Source organism: Excalfactoria chinensis, chromosome 5 (genome assembly GCF_039878825.1).
Source record: "Excalfactoria chinensis isolate bCotChi1 chromosome 5, bCotChi1.hap2, whole genome shotgun sequence".
NCBI classification, from domain to species: domain Eukaryota; kingdom Metazoa; phylum Chordata; class Aves; order Galliformes; family Phasianidae; genus Excalfactoria; species Excalfactoria chinensis.
Window position 1 is genome coordinate 33,788,577 of NC_092829.1, and position 21,477 is coordinate 33,810,053.

Here is a 21,477-nt window from a genome sequence, read left to right on the forward strand (position 1 = left end):
TGAGCAGGGTGTGCAGAAAGCTCTGATAGTGGCTCCCTGTTTGTGCCATTCTGTGGCCGTGCATAATTGCTAAGTTACAAATGAGATGGATAAGGGAGACAGAATACCATGACATCTAAGGCTCACTGCTCCCCAGTGGAAGTCAAGACCACAAAATTCCCAGGATGGCAACCTTGCACTTCAGAGGGGAAATTACATGGAATATATCACATGGGATGTGATTAGTGGGGATGGGTTGACAGTTGGACTTGCTGATTTTAGAGGTCTTTTCCAACCTCAGTGGTTCTGTGATTCTCCAACTGAACACCAATGTGCAGAGAAGCAAGTACCTTCCTCCAAATAACTCTGTGGTGTTTTGTTTTGCTTTTTTAATAATACAACTTTGTGCAGCTGTATAAACTTTGTTCACTGGTGACAACGACACTCTGCCTATATATGTTGAATTTCCACTGTAAACCCCTGTGTGCTTCAATGGAGCTCCCACTGCTTTTCTGTTCGAGTTAAGCAGAAGCTACAAGTGATAATGCAGCACAGCTGAACAGAGGCTGAATACCAACAGCATCTGAAATCTGAACTTAGTCTGCCTAGAAAAATTTCATTTTCTACACCTTGTTCCCATAGAAGGGTATTCCCATCATGAGGAATGCCGTCATAATTGGTACTAATTATAATTCCTGGGAGAGAGGCCAAATGTAGCTTTGGAGACTGTACATGTTGCACTCAGGCAAAAACTGATGATGAACTGCATTGTGTGCACAGCCCATCTCTATTGCTGACCCTCCAGCAGCTCCAGGGATGGGACAGACTTTCACTGCAAAACCAAAATTGTACCCAAATCTTGCAGAATCAAAATGTGTGATTCCTTGCTGCGCTGTGAAACTAACCCTGTGTCTTCTGTTAGACATCAGGAGCAAGGCAAGTCCTGAGAAAGGAACCCGTGGGAGCTGCCCTGTTTGCTTACTTAATCACTTAGTTTAAATATAGATTAAAAATCACTTAAGCTCATCCACAAGTTAAGTGCATGTCAACCAACGGCTGTCAGAAACAGCAAAGGAGAAAAAAACACAGTCACAGAAGCAAGATCTTCCAGGAAGGAAGCAAGAGAAAAAGGGATTCAGTCTCTGGAGCAGGGCATTATGTGCGTCCTCACAGCATGTATCTATTTCCAAGTGAAAACTCAGTAAGAATCTGAAGCTGCTGACATCTTTTCATCGCACCCCTCTGCTACTGCTGCCACTTGCTAGCAGTGAATAACTTGGTGCATAATCTCTCATTTACATCTGTTTATTCCGATTGAATGGAAATGCCATGGTTCACATAATGTCACCCGTGCTTGGCACATGTGCTGCATGACCTTAGTGTACTGTGCTGCTTGTCCTGGCTGTAGGGCTGTGTGTCCTCCTGCCAGCCCCATCTGTGTGTTATGCAGGGAATACAGCCTGGCCCTGTGCCTCCTGACGCTGCTGGGGACGTTTTGCTGTTGTCCACTGAACTGACACCAGAGAGCTTGGCACTGGGAGAGGCTCTCCTGCAATCAAGTTACTGGAATAAGCAGCTGCTTGCTGCAGCACAACTTGGGTATACATTTGAGCAGCCGCCTCATGTGCAATACTGCCCTTGTTGTTGTACCTGTAGAGATTCAAGGCTGTGCGGGTAAAAATGCTAAGAGGGAGATGGAGGAAACTGCTGACGGAAACTGCAGAGCCTCCTGCTCAATGCTGTTCCAGGGAGTTGTGGATTATCTGCAAAAGGTGCAGGTTTGGAGGGTGGCATTCGGTCTCTACAACTGGAGGAACTCCTGAGCTCCTCTTCCAGCTATGAGAAAAAGCATTTTAGACTGCTCCTAGCTTAAGAACCCTTTCTCAAGCCTAGCATTAAGACATGAAATAGCTGGGTAGCTGCTCAGTGCGGTGCACAGTGCAATGAGACGCCAGCTGGTGTTTATCTATGGCTCCTTGCCTGGCGCATGCAGCTCTCCCTTCCTGCATGTGGTGGACATCTATTGCCAGCCTGAGTTTTGCTCCTCCACAAGGAGACAGCACCACTTTCGGAGCCGATGTTGCAATACAAGCAGTGCAAGCACCGGTGATTTCCCGCAGTGCTTTTTGCTGCTTGGTGGAGTAACACGGCGATGCAGCGGTTGCTCTGATGGTGCGGCCACTTCTGTGCGAGACGTGGCGACGTATTTCTGCCGTTCTCCTCTGCCCCTCTCCGTGCTGACCAGCAGCACCGCAACTCCATCCCCACCTGCCCCGGGAGCGTCGGCAGCGGAGAGGGGCGGCCGGCCCGGCCCAGAGAGGCGGATCGGGGCGGTCCGGGGCGGGCCTATGGAAATGGAGGTCGGTTTTGGGCTGCGGGCGGCAGGTGTAGTCATGAGGATCGGGTTGAGGCGGGTCGCGAAGGGTGGCCACGTTCGGTAGCAGCGCACCCGGCCGGGCATGGCATCGGCCCCGTTGTGCCGCAACCCCCTCTGAGCCCCCACTGCAGCGATGCCCCCCCAGGAGCTGCTGGACTACGCGCCGGCCCTGCGCAGACACAGCCCACCCCGGGGCAGCGGTCCCGAACTGGGCATCAAGTGCGTGCTGGTGGGCGATGGGGCCGTAGGCAAGACCAGCCTGGTCGTCAGCTACACCACCAACGGGTACCCCGACGAGTATCAGCCCACCGCCCTCGACACCTTCTCAGGTATGTGCCCACCTACACGTCTTTGTGGGGTGGCTGTATGGATAAGGAGAAGGGGCTTTTGTACCTGTTTGGTTTGTTAGCTTCAGGGATATCACAGCATTGAACCTCAGGCTTGCTGTCTTCAACTGATATTCAGCAAAACCTCACCTTTCCCCTCATGGTCGTTGAAGTGAGCCTGGAGCAGAGGCTGCAAAAAAATTTTTGATTGGCTTTATAAGTCTGTCTAAAAAGACTTCTCTGTAGGCTGATGAGCTCTCATTAGTTTCCCACTTTTGTAAATGCCATCTCTGTGCTTGTTCTCCACCCCTTCTTTTTTGGGGGGGGCTCCAGCTTCTCTTATAAAGCCCAGAAAAAATAAAAAGCTGTTCAAAAGATTGCTGATTGTCATCAGATGTGTAGAAACACAGCACTATGTGATGGTACAGATAGGTAGATTAGAGATGGGCTTGGGTCAGACCAGGAACTAGACTTTCGGTGTGTCATAGTCTCATGGGCTCTCACAGGGATCATTTTCTTTGTCTGACTGTCCTCTGAGTTGCTCACTCTTGCACTGGGAATTGCCCATTTGACCCTCTCTGAGTAACAACTCTGTCGCTGTTTGGGGTCCTGCAGCCCCTTGGGAACAGTTGCAAGGAGCCCCTTAAGTCCTCCATGAGAAGATTTCCGCTCTCTCTGCTCTCTTCAAGCTCATATGTTCAGTTTGGGCTAAGGGAGGAGTTGCCAGGGTCAGAAGACTCTGCTTCTTCTGAAAGGAAAATGATCCAAAAGGGTGGAGGTGAGTGTCAGCTCTGAGACTTCCCTCCTAGCAGCCAGTAGTTTAAGGAGAGCTGGGCAGAGGGTCATACTCCGAATGTCAAGGTACGAAGCCTGAGTTCCAGAGGTGCACAGCATTTGCAGCTGATATAAACCCAAAACATCGTTAAAAACTTGTCTTCCCCTTATGGGGAGGAACACAAAGTGGGAGAATAGAGGAATAGAGAATAGAGTTCATCCACAGTTAAGTTGGATGAACTTTACAGAAGTCTCTCCCTGGATTCACAAAGCACAGTTCAGGACCCAAATCAGAAATTTCAGCCCAATTTCCCCATCTTGGGGAATACTGAAACTTCCAGCAGAGGTGAGTCGCAAAGGTTACATCCTAACTCAGATTCTGTCCAGTGGAGAGTAAAGCCAGTAGGAGCTAAAGAAGGTAATGAGGTAGGAGAAAGTGCTGCATTATCAGGGGGAATAGCAGCAAGACCCAGCTCCACAATCTGGGCGCTACCTGCTGCTGGATGCACTGCCAGGCCCAGCTGTGCTGAGTGCAGTGCATACCCACTGACCTTTCCCCACCAGGCTATCCTGTTCTTCAGGCCCCTTTACTGTTGTGCCGTGATCCCCAGGGTGTGGACCCAGTGCGGGCGGTAGGTAGAGGCTTGTCACAGAGTTGCTAGAGTAGCTTAGCTTGCAGCAGGTACAAAAAATCCTTGTGCAAGCACTGGCGCAGCAGGTAATGTACATGGTGCCTTTTTTTTCCTGAAGGCTGTAAAACCCTTCAGAGATGCTAATTCATTCTCTCAGCACACTTGAGAGGCAGAAGAAACCAGATACTAGAAAGGCAAATGCCCAGTGCCTTGAAGATCAAGTCAGCATCTAGCAGGTTCTTTGATCAAGAACAGGTTTCTCTTCCTCCTCTGGGGCAAAGATATGGTAACGATCCAACCGATTCCCAGTCACAAGGAAGCTATGACTTTCAGCTATGCTGCGAGGAGTGGCACTGTGGTGTACGCACCCACCCCTTCATTTTTCCTTCGTTCACTGTCTCCCACCCGGTTTCAATTCACACTTTATCTGTGCCTCCCTCCTTCTTCCCAGTTTGCTCCCAAGGAGGAAAGCTCTTCTGTGAGAGTTTCTATTGGCCTTTGCAGGTCAGTTGTTTCTGTCACTTTTGTCACCTGGCTAATTACCTTAGAAATTAAAAAAAAAAGGTTTATCCTATTTCTCTCTTTTATCTTTGCTTTCTTTTTCTAGAAAGAAAGAAAGAAAAAGGACAATAAAACCTCCTCCTGGGCCTCAGAGAAGTGGTTTAGCTAGCTAGTGTGAAATGCCAGCCATTGTCACCTTAGCACAGGATGTCTGCCTCCATTCAGCAGAGCACATCCCCACCTACACTGTCAAGACTTTAAAGCATTGCTAGTTCCTCTGGCATCTTTCTCTCCTTTTCCTCAGTTCCCAGCCAGACTCTGCAGAGTCTGTGCATTTAAACATCTAACAGTTTCATTCCAGATTTCCATTAGAGGTCCTGCCAGCCCTCAGTCTGAGTCAGCTGATACCACATGAAGGCTTACTGTGATTAGGGAGTGAAACGGGAGCAGACCTCACATTTGTAACTCAGCAGTTTTTCAGCGTGTGGATAGCTTCTGAAGGGGATTTCACTCGTCACTGCTTCCTTAATAGATTCTTTATTTCTAAGTTGGTTTTAGGTATTTGCTTTTTCTTATCTGGGGAACTTCTGGAAACAGACGTTTTTTTAATAGATGGGGAAAATCACTAATAGTTCATTCAATGAAGACTGATTTGGGCTTCTTCCCTGAGCCAAGAAGCTGGGAGCAAGCTGCTGAAGTTCTGTTTGTGTTTATCCTTACTCATTTTCTTGGAGAGTGGAAGAACAACAGGTTGTTTTCAGGCCAACTGTTTGTTGAAGGGTTCTTTTTCTTCCTAAGAAAGAATTCTTCAGTAATACGGAATTATTCTTTGAAAATACTAGAAAACAGCCTAAAACACTTGAAGGATAACCAAATCAGGGCATGTATAACAGGTCTCATATAGTTTCCAGTGCAAACTTCAGCTATTTTAGTGAAGTCTGTGAGGATGCTCAACAGCAAGGACAGGTTGAAGTGACTTTAGGGGTCTCTTTAGTAGGATATAAAATGAAGTACTCCAAGGGGAGGGGAAAAAAAACCTATGTGTGTGTGCTGGAAAACTTCTGTAGTCTTATCCTTATTCTCTTTCTGCTACAGTGCAGGTCCTGGTGGATGGAGCTCCAGTCCGGATCCAGTTGTGGGACACTGCTGGCCAGGTAAGCTCTGTCAGAGGAACGGTCAGCTCTGGTCCTGTGGGACAGGGTTTGTTTTTGTGGAAGGCAGTATTTAACTGGGCAGGAAGATTTGCTAGCCCAATTGTCAGCCATTCTCTGGTATGGCAGACACAAAGTGGTGAATGTCCTAGTTAACGTGTGAAAATGTCACTGCAGCATCATGCTCTTAGAGTTCAGCCCAGTGAAGATCTTTATTCCTCTCCATTCTCTACAGGAGGATTTTGACTGTTTGCGCTCACTTTGTTACCCAGACACTGATGTCTTCCTTGTCTGCTTCAGTGTGGTAAACCCGAGCTCCTTCCAAAACATTACAGAGAAATGGATCCCCGAGATACGAACTCACAACCCCCGGGCTCCAGTGCTCCTAGTGGGTACACAGGCAGACTTGCGGGATGATGTCAATGTCCTCATTAGCCTGGATCGCTACCATGTGAAGCCCGTGCCCCGGCCTCAGGCAGAAGGTCTAGCAGACAAAATCCGGGCTGAAGCCTACCTGGAGTGCTCAGCACTGACCCAGAAGAACCTCAAAGAAGTGTTTGACATGGCCATTGTCAGTGGTGTTGAGCACAAAGCACGTCAGGAAAAGAAGATGACAGCCAAAGGCATCAAAACTCTCTCCAAGTGCCGCTGGAAGAAGTTCTTCTGCTTTGTCTGAAGATGTGCTTGGGAAGGGGAGATAAAAGAAACATGTGATGCCAGTATTACTCCACACCTTCTTGGAGTGACTGCTCCTGTGGCCCCAGCGAGGAGGGTATGATAAGCTGCTGGGCTTGGAAACCTGGCTCTTGCTGGGTTACAGCATCCGATGCCTGGGGAACGTGAACTGTTGTGCTGGGATGTGGAACGGTCCAGGCAGCTCTACATACTTGCTGGACATGCCTGTAGTGTCCCAGGCTAATGGGAGCCTTTAATACACCAAAACTTAGTACTGCAGAACAGTCAGGTTCCTTACGTTGATGAAAATGGTCATTTTTTCTGTCCAAAACTAACACTCTTCCATAGTCCTGACAGAAAGTAAGGAGGGCAGGGGCAGCTACAGGTGACTGCGGTGTGTTCAAACACAGGCTGCTGAGACTGTAAAGCAAGACTTGAGTTTCTCCTCTGATTCTGCTTGCCCAAATAGGGAGACCCTCTTGGCTGGGAAAAAAAGCAGCACTCTTTCTTAAACGGCCTGTATTCAGAGTGCCCTTGAGAAGGCTTTTCCTAAATAAAGGCCATTAAGCAAGCTGAAGAGAAAATGCATTGAGAGCTGCATTGATTCTTTGAGCAGAATATTCTCTGAAGAGAACTCTGGACTCCACTGAGTGCCAGTGCTGTAGCCCCATTCGAAGATGCAGTCATGAACTTAGGGACCTGTTATGAAAGGCATTTGTGTGTGTAGCGGTTGGAGAGAAAGAACAGGTGGGGAGCAGCCATGCTTGGCTCTATCTGCCTAGAAGAGAGCAAACTGTGTCAGTGAAAGGTTTGTAATGCTGCCAAGAGGTGAAATGTGGATGAAAAGCCAGTGTATGTTACAAAAGAAAAAGGGAGAATGTAGAAAAGGAAGGGAATAAAAGGGAAAAAGAGGTGAAAGAAGGGAAAATGGGTAAGGAAAGAAGGAACAGTGTTAAATGATTGGTGTGAGCAGAAGCTTAACCAGGGAATCCTCCAGGGACTAGTGATGTCAGTTTCAATGTAATGTTGTCCACATATAGAATTCTGAATCAAAAGGAGGGATCTGAAGAGAGAGAGTTCCTCTTGGCCAGTAAAATTCTGTTTCAAACCTAGGCAGGAGAATAGCATTTACCTCATGCTGTCCTTCCTGAGGTTGCTGAGCAGGAATGGAGTGCTCAGGTCTTTCTGTTGTGCTTTCCTTTCTCAAGGATCACATCTTGGTCTGCTGAAACCAAAAGCAAAGGGAACTCATGAAGTTCCTGTCAGAGACAGACATTTACTATGTTTGCTTCATTGCCCATTCCCTGACAGAACACTGTCCGGGTCCACTGAGGGACCCAAAGAAACATAGAGCACAAAGGCAGCAGCTAGAGGTGAGGTGTCCTACACATCTCTAGACAGGGTACCACTTACTGAACAAAGCTCTCAGTAACCATATATCCCTGTATGCATCTCTTACCTGTACAGGCACTTTTGCTTCAGTTTGCCTGTTGGGTCTGTATGCATTTCTTTAACCTGTGAAAGCAAGGATTCAGATGTGATCTGCTGCACTGTGCTTGTACAGAGCTAACCCACAGGTACAAAGAATAGCAGCCATGCCCCATGCTGGGGAGAGCAAGCAAACATTGTACTGCAGTAGCTTGGTATAAACAGGGATTCTTTCATTCTGGAAAAGAAACTGTACTGAGAGCTGCTTTCTTCCTCTGTGACTGTGTCAAATATTTGTTTAAATAAACTTTTTTTTTTTTTTTTTTTTTAAATGTCTGCAATTTGCATTCCCGATTTTGTCAGTGCAAAGTAAGCTTGAATTACAAATAATGGAAGAGGTAATTCCATTTTACTGATAGTAAGGTAAGGGGGAAATTGCCTTATTTCTCCATTGTAAAGTTAGGGACTCAACGGGGGTAAAAATCCCTTCCCCCCCATCACTGTAAGCCTTCAAGATCCTCCTGTGGTCTCAATTAACGTTCCTCTCCTTCAGCAGCTGCTCAGGATGGAGGTTGCTGAAGGGACAACAATTAAGTTTGCAAAGCTCTCTGTGCCCCTCCTTCAGCCATCAGCCAGGGACTGGTCTAGAGGGCCTCAGACAAGCCCAAATAGAACTTGCATTTGGAACCCTAATAACAGCTTGTTGCTCTGTCATTAGGCTGGTGGGTAATTTTGCCACTGAACTCACTTAAAATCTGGTAGTTGAGCACTAGCAAGTGCTTAAGGAAGTACTGAAAAGTTTGCCTCTATAACACCAAAACTATTCTAGAAGTTCACAGCACGGTGGAGGGCTCCTACCTGTCCTCATCTGGGGCTCAAATGATAAAAGAAAGAAACATGGTGGAACACAGGTAATGAGAACATAAAGATGCAGAAACTGGAACAGGGAATTACCGCTGATAAGTGGAGCCAGCTTTGCAGCTTCCCAGCATTCAAGCTCCCTGAAGGACCTGTGAATGGAAACAGCAGGAAAGTGTGAATTAACTTCTCACGGAATGAGTCATTCCACTGAGCCATATCCTGTCATGTGCACAATAAGCACACTAAAACTCACTGAAACCCGCAAACTCAGCCGAGCTCCTGGGAGGGGTGGTGGTGAAGCTCTCATTAAATGGAGCCCCAGGTGGCTTTGCTAGGACAAAGAGAGCTCTGGTACAGTTCAGGCTTGTTTCTGTGTCTCAGTGCTGTTTGACCAACCTGTATTTTCAGATGATGCTGAGAGCACAGCATGGTTCCTAGGAGACCGTTGCTAATACAAACCACCCCACCAGGCTGGAATAAGCTAGCCAAGCATGATTCCATACAAGCATTGCTTACCTGAGACAAGAAGGGACCTTTATTCAACCTGATTAGCACAATGACCAGTATTAAGTGCTATCAATAGCACATGTAGAGTAGAGGCTCGAGTACCCTTCTTACTTCAGTTTCTGACTCAGATGCTGGCTGGAAAGCTCCAGCATCCAATAGAGTAACTCATCAGAGGGTTCCTACTGGTGTAGCCAACACCACAACTCTTCCAGCACAGGCAAACACTACATCACATAACTCCACATGAAGCCCCAATAGAGCTCTGATGCTAGCGATGTGAAGAAGACTGGGGCCTTTTTTTTCCTTTCTCTATATGTTGCACACCTTAAATGGGCTCAGCTGCGCCAAGATCCCAGCTGGCAATGTTTTCTTGAGCTTCCACTAAACCCTGACAAGGAATTAATCCCCCAAATAATACCAAGTTTCATCTGACTCAACACAGCCTCCTTCCCAGAGCCAGAAGGGCAAGTCTCAAAGGTTCCTTCAGGAGAGCTTGAAGCCCTCTAGGTTACACCCTACTTACTATGAAAGAACAGGCTGATTTCTGACCAGGAGCTGACATGAGCCCAGCTGTGGGAGCAATCAGAACCTGGAGCCCCACTGAGATGTAATCACAAGAACACTTCACCCTCCCCCTTTCCTGAGAGGAGTATGACTGTGTTAACTGCCTTACCACCTTTTTAAATGCACCTCAGGTGCTAACTAGCTTTTTCATCAAGTTGTTTAATGAATTACACTTGAAGCAATCATTTACAGTTTGGAAGTGGGGGCCAGTTTGACTTTTTTCCACCTTTTAGCCTGCTCGTGCTGCTTACAGATGTTGGCTCTCCTTTGCATTGTTGTCTCTCTCAGAGCCAAGCTAAATCATGCTTTGGTGCATCCAGGTGATAGAGTGTTTATACACAAAGAAACCACTCATCTTTAATCAGACAGTTCCAAAGCTGACCCCCCTGTGCTGGGAAATGCTGCTCAAGCCCCAGCTCTCTGTGTGCATCTGCTCCCCGAGGAGGAATCTCAGGGCTGGCCCAGCCAGCACCTGGGCCTCCTGGAAGCTGCTTACTCACGCATCTGCTGAGTCCAGCCCTGGGCTCCTCGTTCCCACCATATAAACACAGCATTGTACTTGCAAAGACCTATTGCACAAGAGAGCAGGGTATGTTTCAACGTATCCCTGAGACAGGTTCCCTTGGCTGCGATACCACGTGATGCCCATTCCCAGGGTGACACCATGCCCTTTCCAGCTCTGGGACCCAGCCACTAAGCACCCAAACTTGCCTGACTTGTTCTGGGAGAGCAGGAGGAGATGTGGGTCCCATCCTCCCCCTCCGTCCCCTCACCCCCAGCGCTGCCCCTGGGGCAGTGTTGTGAACTGAAATACACCGGTTTCTGCTGCTGCAGAGGAACATCAGGTGTGGGAAATCTGGCTCGGGGACAAGTTTCACCACGAGTCACTGAGCCAGGCTTTTCTTTCCCATGAGATAATCTTGGGCGGGGCAGACAATCGCTTTAAATTAAAATACAATGAAAATACATGGGCTTCCCAGGGCTTAGGGTAAATCTCTCTTTCCTTGTTTTCTCAGAAAGCGAGCCAGGCTCTGCTGCAACCTCTTGCAGGCCTGCAGCATGGACGGCAGTGCTGCATGGAAAAACCAGGCTGAGACTGTATTCCCACCACCCCTGCAGCAAGTGGCAGGAGGCATCCTGCAAGGCCAAGGCTGTGCTGGGACAGATCAGCCTGTTGTGGAGACACATCTGTGGCCCTGCAGAGGAGGGATACGGCAAGCAGGGCTGCTGAATCCCTTTCTTGTAGCATGCCCCTCGTGTGGGTGTCCTGCAGGTCATGTGGCTGCTGGCACGGCAGTTCCTCTTCTCAGCCGTGGGCAGAGCCAGGCTGGGCAGAAGGAAGCTGTGGGCTGAGGACTACCACCATGGTGCTGTCACTGCATGAGCTTTGCCACGTTGAGACCCCCAGCCCTGGAGCCTGTGTTGCTTTCCTATTTGGAGGCATACGCTGCAGCAGAGCCTGTCGTGAGAGGACTCGGCTCTTCTGGCAGAGGTTGGGTCCCTGCGGGGTGAGAAGGGAGAGAAAGGCTGGGAAAATGCTGCTTGAGCAGCACACATGAGCTCGAGGCAGTATTGCAGAGCACGGGCTGTTCTCCTGCTGGGAGCCCCGGGTCCCTGCAGCGGGCTGGGAGGCAGGAGGAGCACCGGGGCATGGGCAGAGCTTCAGAAAGTGCGCATTCATCTTCCCTGCCAGTAAGGCAGAAAGCGCCCGGGGTAGGATGATGACGCACCGCACACCTGAGATCATTTTCATGGGAATAGACCCGTGAGAGACAGCGAGAGGAAGAGCCGGGGAAACTCTCCCAGCACTTCAGCCGGTGTCAGCATTCACAGAGCAGATTTCACAAGATAAACAAAAGCCTTTAATAACCACACACTGGAGAGAGGCTTTGAAACCCTGTGCAATCCCTGCCAGGAGAGCAGAGCAGCAGAGTCCTCGCACAGCACTGGGGCCACCACCAGCAAGAGCCTGGGTGGCTGTGGAGAAAAAGGCCCTACAAGCACCCAAACAACCTCATCCTAATGTGGGTACCCAAGCTGTGCACCCAGCCATGGGTTATAACACTCACAGTGCTATATATAGTGTCCATGAATATTCATGCCCTGTGCTAAGGGGTTTTAATAAGATGGAACAGATGAAAGATGTCATCCACCCTGGAATATTATCTGGGCAGCAGCGTGTAATCTTGAAGGGAGTAGAGGTGAGGATATGTTATGCTATGATATCTTCTGTAGGGTTTTACTTTTCTGTAAGCCAAATAGATTTGTAGAATAACAAATCATCAGCATATAACTGAAAAATCTTAGATGTTCAAGACTCCTCTCAAAAGATGCTAAGCCTGAAATACAGGAATTATGTGCTAACCAGTAAAATACACCTATACCCTGGGAGGAACATCCTGAAACATCTGGTTATTTGCTCTACAGTACCAGTAAGAACAGGGGAACAGAGCTCCTGTCTTTCCTTGCTATGGGCCTATTCCCCGTCTCCAAACATCTCTTTTAAGATGATAAAAGCACTGTGGTAGGTGCTGGGAGAGAGCAAAAGTCTAAATCTGCTTTTAGTCATCAGAAATTTGGAAGTGCTAACTCAGGCTTTAACAGCATTCCCCTGTGTGGCTTTGGACAAACAACTTTCTCTCTTCCAGTTGAACAAGGGAGCTCCCTCCCCTCTGTTGGTATGTGATACAGGTTTATTAAACTGACCTTCATGGGGTGCCAAAGCACATGGAGGGTTATTGCCAGGAACATCACATTTCTCAAAATGGGACAAAAGCCCTGAGATGCATACAGACACTGACCATCTGGAACTGTCTTTCATGAATTCAGTAGATCTGGGAAACCAAACAGTCTGATCACAGCTCCAGCTCTTGGGTTCAGGTAATTGAGGAGAAAACACAGAATTCATTTAAAGCAAACATCTCCAACCTTCAAAGGTGGTGAAAGAAACCTGAAACTGCTTGTTCTGGAAAACAGGGAATGTTCTGAACAGGGAACAATACAGTCTAGGGCCCAGCCTTCCTCACTCCTCATCCAGGCGGTCAGCTGAGCTCACTTATGCTGCCCTTCAGTATTTTATTGGCACCTGCCTGAAGTCTTTGGCCACAGCTGTGGTCTAAATAGTTATAGAAGGGAAGAGAGGCCAGCATGAACATTCCAATATCACAGTATGACTCCATGGTGATCATTAGCTGCTCTTCCTCAAACTCCTCTCTGTACTTGAAGGAGAATAACAGTAGGAAAAGATCAAGTCCAGCTCTCAACCCTCTGTCCTAGAGCATGGCTTTGCTGACAATTAAAAATTACATCTCAGCTCAATTTTCTTCCCACACTTGGCCGTATTCTATCTTAACCCCATCTCAGAGACATGTCAGTCCTTTCATATCCTCACTGAAGTTCACAGAGATTTGCCAGCAATAATCAGAGACAATTACCTCTGCATCTTTAGGCAGGGATATCAGACCTGAGCTGAGGGTGACTCACAGCAAAATCACTTCCCCCTGTGAGATTCTTCCAGACATCCCTTTTGCCCTGAGACCTCAGCGCCTTTGGTCATTCTGCACTTGGGAAACTCTCCAGGCATGGAGCAAGCCCCAGCTGCTACCCAGTCCATGTATTTCACACCCCTGTCTTTTCACCTCATCTGATGGAAATGAGAATATGGTTACAAGCTGGTTCTGGCCAGGCAGTTTCACCTTTTCTTTTCTTTTTTTCTTCTTCTTCTTCTTCTTTTTTTTTTTTTTTTTTTTTTTTTTTTTTTTTAATGAGTTTTTTCCAATGAATTTTAGGGTGAAACAATAAAACAATACTGTCTTGGTGAGCATGTCATGCAGTACAGACAGAGCTGATGGACCACAGATCCATTCTCAACAGTCAGTGTGGATGAACCATGGAGCGACCCAACCACACTGACCACTTCTGACTTGGACATCTCCAGGATTCCCATCTTCTTGATGAGAAGAAATGAGCCACCCCTCCATCCCTTGCAGCTCTGAGTCTAGATGTCACTGCTCCTCTCTTTCTTCTCTTCCCCTCAAAGCAGTCCATCAGCCAGAATAGATTTCTGTTATTCAGTGATAGCTTGAAGGTGCTGCCTGTAGCTCTGCCTTCAGGGTGCGAATACACTGGGCTTCTCTTCTAGGTTTGCATTTAGAAGGAAGCAATTGACTGAAAATAAACCATGTCTCAGCAAATACAGGGCAGTCATTAAGGGATAATATAATTCAGAAAGTTTTACAGCCTCTCCAGGTGACCACAGCTGGGGTGAAACTTGTCTCATCAGTGCTGATTGAACAGAGTATGACTGATTTATACAAAGCTTTTCTCTGCAAAATAGATACAGCTCTGGCTGTAGGGGGGGCTGCCTGGTCATACTGTTGGTCACTGACTGCCAAGCTGCAGCAAAAGCAGCACAGTGAACACTCTGAGATGCCAGGGCCTGGCCAGGTGGTGGGTGATGACCCAGAGTTGTCTACATCCTGTTGAGAGCAGGAAGGCCATGAGTCTCAATATTAAGGGAAGGCAGGAAAATAAGGCAAAAACACAAGTGTCTCCTGCACACTCACTCAGGACAATTTGGATGGCATTTTCCTTTTTGAGAAAATTTGTTTTCATCTTAAACATTTGTCTTGAAAGATGGACAATACCCTCATTACTGGTAGGAATTACGTCTGTAATTGTCCCTCTGAAGAGGACAGAGGCACAAAAAGCTGGCTTGTCCGACAGGGCAAGTCTTTCCATCACAGCAAATCACTGTGGTACATAACACGCTGCAACACTGTTTTGGTCCCCGTTGTTCCTTTGCATAAAAGTCTTTGAACTAGAGTTAGTAATTATGGAAGCCATGCTGCAGACAGCTCCTCAGCCACAGATATGTTTATCAGCAGATCATCAACCTGCCTGGCTTCCCAGAGGTGGAGATGGCATGGGGTCATGCTTGCGTCAGCTCATCAGCCCTGTAGAGCTGGGATGATCTCTTGCTTTTGTCTCTGTGAAGCAGACAGCATCAGTGGAGTTCCCATTACTGATTTAGATAACTGCCCAGATTCAGCAAGGACAACACACCAGGCTTTAAAGGTGTTGGAAAGGTGGAGGAGTACTTCCTGCCACTTTTAGGAGGTTGAAAACAAGGGGGCTTTTAAGTTTAATGAGAAAACAGATCTAGCTAAGTTAAAATAGATGTTGTCATGAAAATGCAAAGGTTTGCTTTCCTCTCACCTTCCCTGAACTTTGGCTGAGTGCTACTGGCAGTCGAGTGACTTAGAAATTCTCACTGGTCACTGCAAATCCCCTTTGGCATCTACCCTCACATGGTAGGAACAGGGATGCTGGGGGTTGGAACTACATGATCCTTGAGGTCCCTTCCAACCCGGGTCATTCTGTGTGTGATTCTATGCTCAGGCAGTAGGGCAGTCCTTTCTATGTGCCCTGGGGTGAACTAGTAAGTCTCAGCCTCCCTGAACACCCTAGCAATTTCTGAAATCTCTCTTCTTATGTCTTATTTCTAATCCTATGGGGCTATAAAATCCAGTGCTCTAACCATCAGATATGTGAGTTGCTACGGTTTGGGGCAAACTGCGTGGTGATCTTGAGAGGTAACCACTGGTTAGCCTCCTCACTGGGTTCTGAGTTTTCTCTTGCTGAAGGAGAAAAGGAACATTTTTAATCAAAGGAACAATTTTTTGATGAAAATTAAATGGGTATGGACCAGGCAAAATGGAAGGCAGGTAGGAAAGGAGAAGGTGATTTCTCGGTCACAGAGCCTGCAGGTTTTGGAAAGGTTTTCAGCTGGATTACTATGAGGACAAACCCCTCCCCTTGAAGACAGAGCATGTCTTGTTTATGAAAACAGTCGACAAAGTTGAAGAAAACAGAAGGTAAGTGGACATGAGTTAGGAGGCTCCTTCCAGCCCTGCATACAGGGTAACAAGCAGTTGCAAAGGACTGCCATACCTTACAATTACCATCAGGCCAGGGACGGCTCCTGAGCTTTGCTCAGCTCTAATACTCATCTCTACAAGAAATTCGGACCTTTCTACGTGCAACATGTATTACTTCACTCTAACTGCGTCACAGACAAGCATAGACTTGGTCAGGAACCAAACACAGTTTGTGTCATTGCTAGTTCCCAGTAGCCAGTTTTAAGAAGCATCATAGCAGCATCTTAAGTAGGGACTGAGCCTCCCAGCCATCACATTTTTTTCTGGAAAAGCTGAGAAGGCAGCTAGTTTCCTTACAGCTATGGTTGGGATAAGGACTCTGCCCCCATTAGAGTCAGACCAATAAAAATTGGCCCCCGACACTGGGATGGGAACACAGCACCCCAGCAGACAGCCCCGAAGTCATGACATGAAGGCAGCAGGATTTTTCATCACAGAAAGGTGACCAGCTGAGCTCTGGACACAGCAAATCTCTCTGCTCCCAGGAGATGAAAGGTATCTTGGAGAGGAGTTTGGTGGCTCAATGTTTACATGTGGGTCTGAGAAGCTGCAGGGCAGGGCAACCTGTGACAGCAGGGAGAGAACAAGAGCCACATCATGGCTCAGCAGGCACCTACAGCTGCCTTCTTTCCCACATTCAGGCTCAAGCATAATCCCAAGCCAACATCTGATTTCACCAAAATCAAACAGAGATCCCCATGGGGGCTTTCTGCCATCCCTGCCTCAGAGCAGCAATAACACGCAGAGGGATGCAGTGAGGTTTTGTGAGGAGAGACATCTTCAGGCTTCATCAGCTTTGCTGTAAAGCACCATGGGGATGGGTGAGAAGTCAGCTGGATCGTTTTTACTTCTACACAGCTGCTGAGCATCACCCATGTATAGGAGCTGGAGTGCAGGTCTCAATTAGATACAATTAGATAGGGACATTTCCTTATCAAGAATTTAGCTCTAAGACTGAAGATGCTTCTCTTGTAATTAGAGCCACCATTGTTTTCACAGCAGAGGCACATCTTCATTCAGGAGGGCTCCAATTATGCTTTCTGCAAGGCAGAAGTGTCCCTCACCAAGCACTGCATGGTGCCAAAATCTCCTCAGTGGCTCAAAATTGTCTTATGGCTTCCTTTCCTGACATCATCATGCCCTGTGCAGAAAGGGTGTGGGGGACGTTCAGAGAGACACACTTCCTGTGTGACCACAGAAAGATGTTCTCTGGCTGCCTGGTGCTGTTATATTTGGGCTATACCACATGGCTCCAGACATCTTGCAATGCATATCAGAAGTCCCACCCACCTGTAAAGAAAAAAAAAAAGACACAAAAGAAGGGAGTGCTGAGAGTCAAACAAAGGTAGAGTTTATGGGAAAGTGGAGGGGGGGCAGGCACAAGGAATAGGAAGTCAGGCCTTGAGCAAGTCCTGTCATGTTGCAGGGACCTGCTCTACCTGCCCTCCGTGTGACCGCAGCCCTGCCTGCCTGCTGCAGGAGGAACACAGCATGGCAAGAAGGGATCTGCTGGTTGGGATGTTCCTGTAGAGCTGATGCACCTGGCAGTGAGTGTGTCAGTGCCTTGCTGAAGGCACACGTGTGTGCGTCAGGTGGCTCTAGAGAGGAAACAAATGTTTATGGGTGATGTTGCCTACCGGGCTTAGGAAGCTGGCTGTGGGATGGTGACAGAAGACAGTTCAGTCATCTCTGACCTACAGGTACATCTGGTTGCTGAAAGAGACCAGGCATATTCAGAAGTAATCACAGCTTATTCTCCATTCCCCTTTTTATAGAAAAGAACAACCCCAATACCCATAGCATCCACCTTTCTCCAGCCCCGCAGAGCACAAGTTCATGGCCAAGCTCTTAGCTCAGTGACAAGTGCCAACACTCAACAAAAAGCAACCACTTAGGCACACTAGACCTTCTCTATATCAGAGCAGAAGCAGCAGACTCCGAAGGCAACTGCAAGCTGAGTTTAAGCATTCTGCATTTCATTAGAATCACCAAGGTTGGAAAAGATCTCTAAGATCATCCAGTCCAACTGCTCACCTATCACCAATATTTCCCACTGAACCATGCCCTTCAGCAGAACATCTAAGTGTTTCTTGAACAGCCCTGCCAATGGAGCTATTCCAGGAGGGAAAGTCACTATGAGATCTACAGTAGAAAAAGCATCTCTTGGAAGAAGCCCGGTGGGACAGTGACCTCCAGGGAAGGACAAACATGCTGTGCTCCCCACTGTCCTCTGTTCCCAGTTACTGCTCCTGAGTCAAGGTCCCAAGGCACACCCAGCTGGACAGACCTCATCCCAACAACTAAAGTCAGATGTGCAGGATAGGCAGCTCCTTTCACCCTAAGTACAAATTGTGCTTGAGCCCTCGCCCCATACTGTCCTGTCCAGCTGCCTTTTGCTGCAGCAGGCCCAGCTGCAAGGCAGAACATACAGATTACTACTCGTTCACCACCACTGCTCCCTGGCTCCTTCCTTACAGCCGGCTTGCAGAGAGTTGTAAGAAGAGTTTCCAGCCCACAGTCAGTTAATCACCCACAATTAGCATAAACCCAATGCAACAGCAGGGGAATAAATGAAAGCTGGGAAAGCCCCCTCTTCCCAGCAGCGGGATGAGGCAATTTGCAGAGGGCCCGGAGGTGCGAGAAGAAGAGCCTTTCATGAGGTTGCAGGTCCATGTGAAATGCTGGGTGAGGGCAGTCCAGGGCAGCACTCCCTCAGCCCAAGCTGTGTTAGCCATCCCAAAAGGCACTGTGGTTTCTTTTTCTCCAGGAGCCTAGAAAGTCTCCTCCTGCCATCCTGTGCTCAGCTGGCACCCCAGGAGCTGGCTTAAGGAGTGGCACTAGTGGGAAACACGTTCCTTACAAGTGGAAGGCATTTTGCCAGTATGTTGGGGGGAATTCTAGAAGAAAGAAAGCAGGGGATTACCCCTTTGTTCAGCTTTCTCAGATCCGTTCCTTCCATCTGTGGCCTCATGGAGAAAGAAGGCCCTAGAGGTGAAAACAAATAGGTATTTTTTCAGTGCTCCAGCTTCTGTCTGGACCTCACCCCACTGCCCCAGGGTTGGTCAACAGAGGAAGTTTCCCTCTGTTAGCATTCAAAAGGCAGTATCTGGCTTCATGTGTGCAAGCTTACTCATTTTCCTGGTGGCCAGGTGTCATAGAGTTTACAGCCTTGTGTGCCTCATAGTGCGACAGAAATGCAACAGAAAATAAAGAAGATAAAGTCTTGCTGGCTGTGAACACGCATGTATAAATTGATGGGGAAAATAATATTGGGCACATGTGTTGTGCCAGCTCTTCTTCTATCTACGGGCTTGCTCTCTGAGCAGATCCTGTCTCCAATTCATCTCATCAGCTGAACAGGGAGATAAGGGAAAGGAGCATGGAAATGGTACAGCTGAGCAGCAGGGTGTGGTGATGGACCAGTCAACAGAAGACATGGCAGGGAAGAGGCACATTTGTTGTGTGTTTAAAACAGATTAACTTGAGCTTCAGGGAAAGGTAGAAAGACCTCCCCCTTTCCCAAAATACCAGGGCAAGAAGGAAAGGAAGGTTTGTTGACAGGGTGTAATTCTACAGCATGAGCAGGGATAGTTTCTAAACATGAGAGAGAACCAGTTCAAACTGGTTTAACCGATACCTTGTGCACCAAAAACCCCTAGCAAGGGCATTAGAACAGAAGCTGTGCATAGAATCATAGAATGGTTTGGGTTGAAAGGGACCCCAAGGTTCATCAAGTTCCAGCCCCCCTGCCACAGGCAGGGCCACCAACCTCCAGATCTGGTACTAGAGCAGGCTGCCCAGGGCCCCATCCAGCTTGGTCTTGAACACCTCCAGACATCTCAGCAGCAGCTTCAGCTGCACAGCCACATGGTCCTGCCACAACCCTCGTGCTCTCTGGTGTCTGCCCTTGTGCAAAGATCATAAATGCCCCTCTAGCCCCTAGCGTAGATTTGCAGCTGCCTCCAAGACAGAGAAAAGGACCATATGGTGAGGGCTGGAAGGCATGGCTGCCAACTTCTGACAAGACCCAGTGCATGGAGGACCCACAGGAAGCTTGGAGACCTGCAGTCATTTTTCAGCCCTCTGAAGGTTGTTCCAGCTCTCTACTGCCTCCTAGTTGGCTATGATGCTTGGAGACTGGCTGGGGTATGGTAACATTGACCATAATGGATGGGGAGGAAGGAAACAAGATCCCGCAGCTTGAGGGACTCATTGATGGTCATGGCATCTGTCACGGATTACCTAGATTTACCTGTATCCGTGACAGGGCAGCCGCCCCGTAGGGCCTCCCCTCCCTCCCCTCCCGGGGCCCCGGAAAGGAAGGGAAAATAAAACAGTGGCAGCAATCTAAGGAGGAAAACTTATTTTACTAAATATGATATTGGAATACACTGATTGAGGCTAATAAATCGAACAAAACAGAGAGAGAGAGAGTCCCCGAAAGATAGTGACATAGTGAAGTGTCCAGTGTCAGCAGCACAAGATGTCCCTGCTGGTTTGACACTGCAGTTTTCAAGGCATCACCAGTGGGACATTAGGAAATCGCTGCTCCTCCTTGTGGACACCTCAGTGGGGCTGGAAAACCACTTTGGGAACCTGCTCTGGCTGAACAACACCCAAATGAATAAAAAACCACATCAGTGCAACCGGCAGACTGTGGTGGAGGCACAGGGAGCAGAGCTTGGACCCGGCTGCAGCTGGAAAAAAAATGAACAGCTCCCACCAAGCCTACATGAGAGGGACAGTGTGGCTTAACATAAAGAAGAGTTTCTGGCTGAGGGAGTCCTGGCAGCTCAAATTCTTGGGCCAGTGCAGTCAGTGCTTTACCAGAGAACAGCTGCAAGTACTTTTTTAATATTCTTGAAGCACGCAGGTTGTGGGTCAGGTGTGTCAGAGGAGAACAAAGACACAAGATACCTCGTCTATGCTGAGATGTGTGGAAATTTCCCCTCTTCCTGCTAGAGTGCCTGGCTGGCTGCACCAGAGTGAGCCTCTGCAGCACAAGTCACCTGCTAGCTGCCATCTCCTACAGCCTCTCATGCAGGCAGGCTCTGGCAATGTGGTACACACAGTAATTAATCACTGGGCCTGGCCTTCGCTAGAAATCTTGGAGATCTGCTAAAGGAACCAGTGGCAAGTTGCAAAACTCCTGATGCAGCTTTGGATGAGGACATTTTGTAGCAGCAGTCATTGATGAAGGGCTACAGTAACTCTGGAACACCTCAAGTGGCACCTTGCTTAGGAAACAGAGGTCTCCCTCTGACGCTGGTCAGCCAAACTGCCTTGCAAAAAAGCTCCTCCTAACCTTTTTACAATCCATGTTGCAGAACGGAGTGGATCAGCTACAGTTTCTCTTGAATAAATGTTATAATTGCTGGCTCTGTTTCCAGTAACTGTAAATTATTACAGTAACACACAGTTCTGTGCTTGAAGACCAATGGAGAGAATTTCCAGTTTCTCTCTCTATTTCATCAAGGAAAATAAGAGTGCCTGGAAAGCTTTCATAGCCCATTTCCCACACAGGCACCACTTTAGCAAGCAGTGTTTGCTTCCTAAATTCTGGAACAGCCATGGAACTTCAAATCTGCATCTGATCTAACTCTAGAAGAATGTCTTCAAACAGGACAAATGTTGCAGACACAGGCCCTGAGTGACGCCACCGCCTTGCACAGACAACCCAGATCAGTTTGTGTACCCCCTTATTTAATGATTGCTGAGGGCTCATTTACTCATTCAAACCCCAGGAGGCTGTTACCCAAATGT

The 21,477-nt window shown here is 48.0% G+C and overlaps 1 protein-coding gene and 1 long non-coding RNA gene across 2 annotated transcripts; one reads left to right on the forward strand and one right to left on the reverse strand.

The window, feature by feature from the left end:
* Positions 1–2,311: 2,311 nt before the first annotated feature.
* RHOV (ras homolog family member V) lies at positions 2,312–6,444 on the forward strand. Its single transcript, XM_072337784.1, has 3 exons — positions 2,312–2,685; positions 5,685–5,743; positions 5,976–6,444. Exons 1-3 carry the CDS (start codon positions 2,490–2,492, stop codon positions 6,414–6,416), a joined length of 696 nt encoding a protein of 231 aa, XP_072193885.1. The 5' UTR covers positions 2,312–2,489; the 3' UTR covers positions 6,417–6,444.
* A 627-nt stretch (positions 6,445–7,071) lies between these two features.
* Positions 7,072–9,459, reverse strand: LOC140252757 (uncharacterized). The gene is made up of 5 exons (XR_011903700.1): positions 9,221–9,459; positions 8,798–8,853; positions 7,875–7,930; positions 7,548–7,637; positions 7,072–7,193 (listed from the first exon to the last, which is right to left on the reverse strand). It is a non-coding gene; the product is annotated as an uncharacterized lncRNA (long non-coding RNA).
* Positions 9,460–21,477: the final 12,018 nt, after the last annotated feature.

Excerpts from the sequence above, each read along its gene's own strand:
- RHOV (XM_072337784.1), top strand. The coding sequence starts at position 2,490 with ATGCCCCCCCAGGAGCTGCTGGACTACGCGCCGGCCCTGCGCAGACAC. Across the intron at positions 2,686-5,684 it reads CGCCCTCGACACCTTCTCAG|TGCAGGTCCTGGTGGATGGA; the intron begins GTATGTGCCCAC and ends TTTCTGCTACAG. Across the intron at positions 5,744-5,975 it reads TGTGGGACACTGCTGGCCAG|GAGGATTTTGACTGTTTGCG; the intron begins GTAAGCTCTGTC and ends CATTCTCTACAG.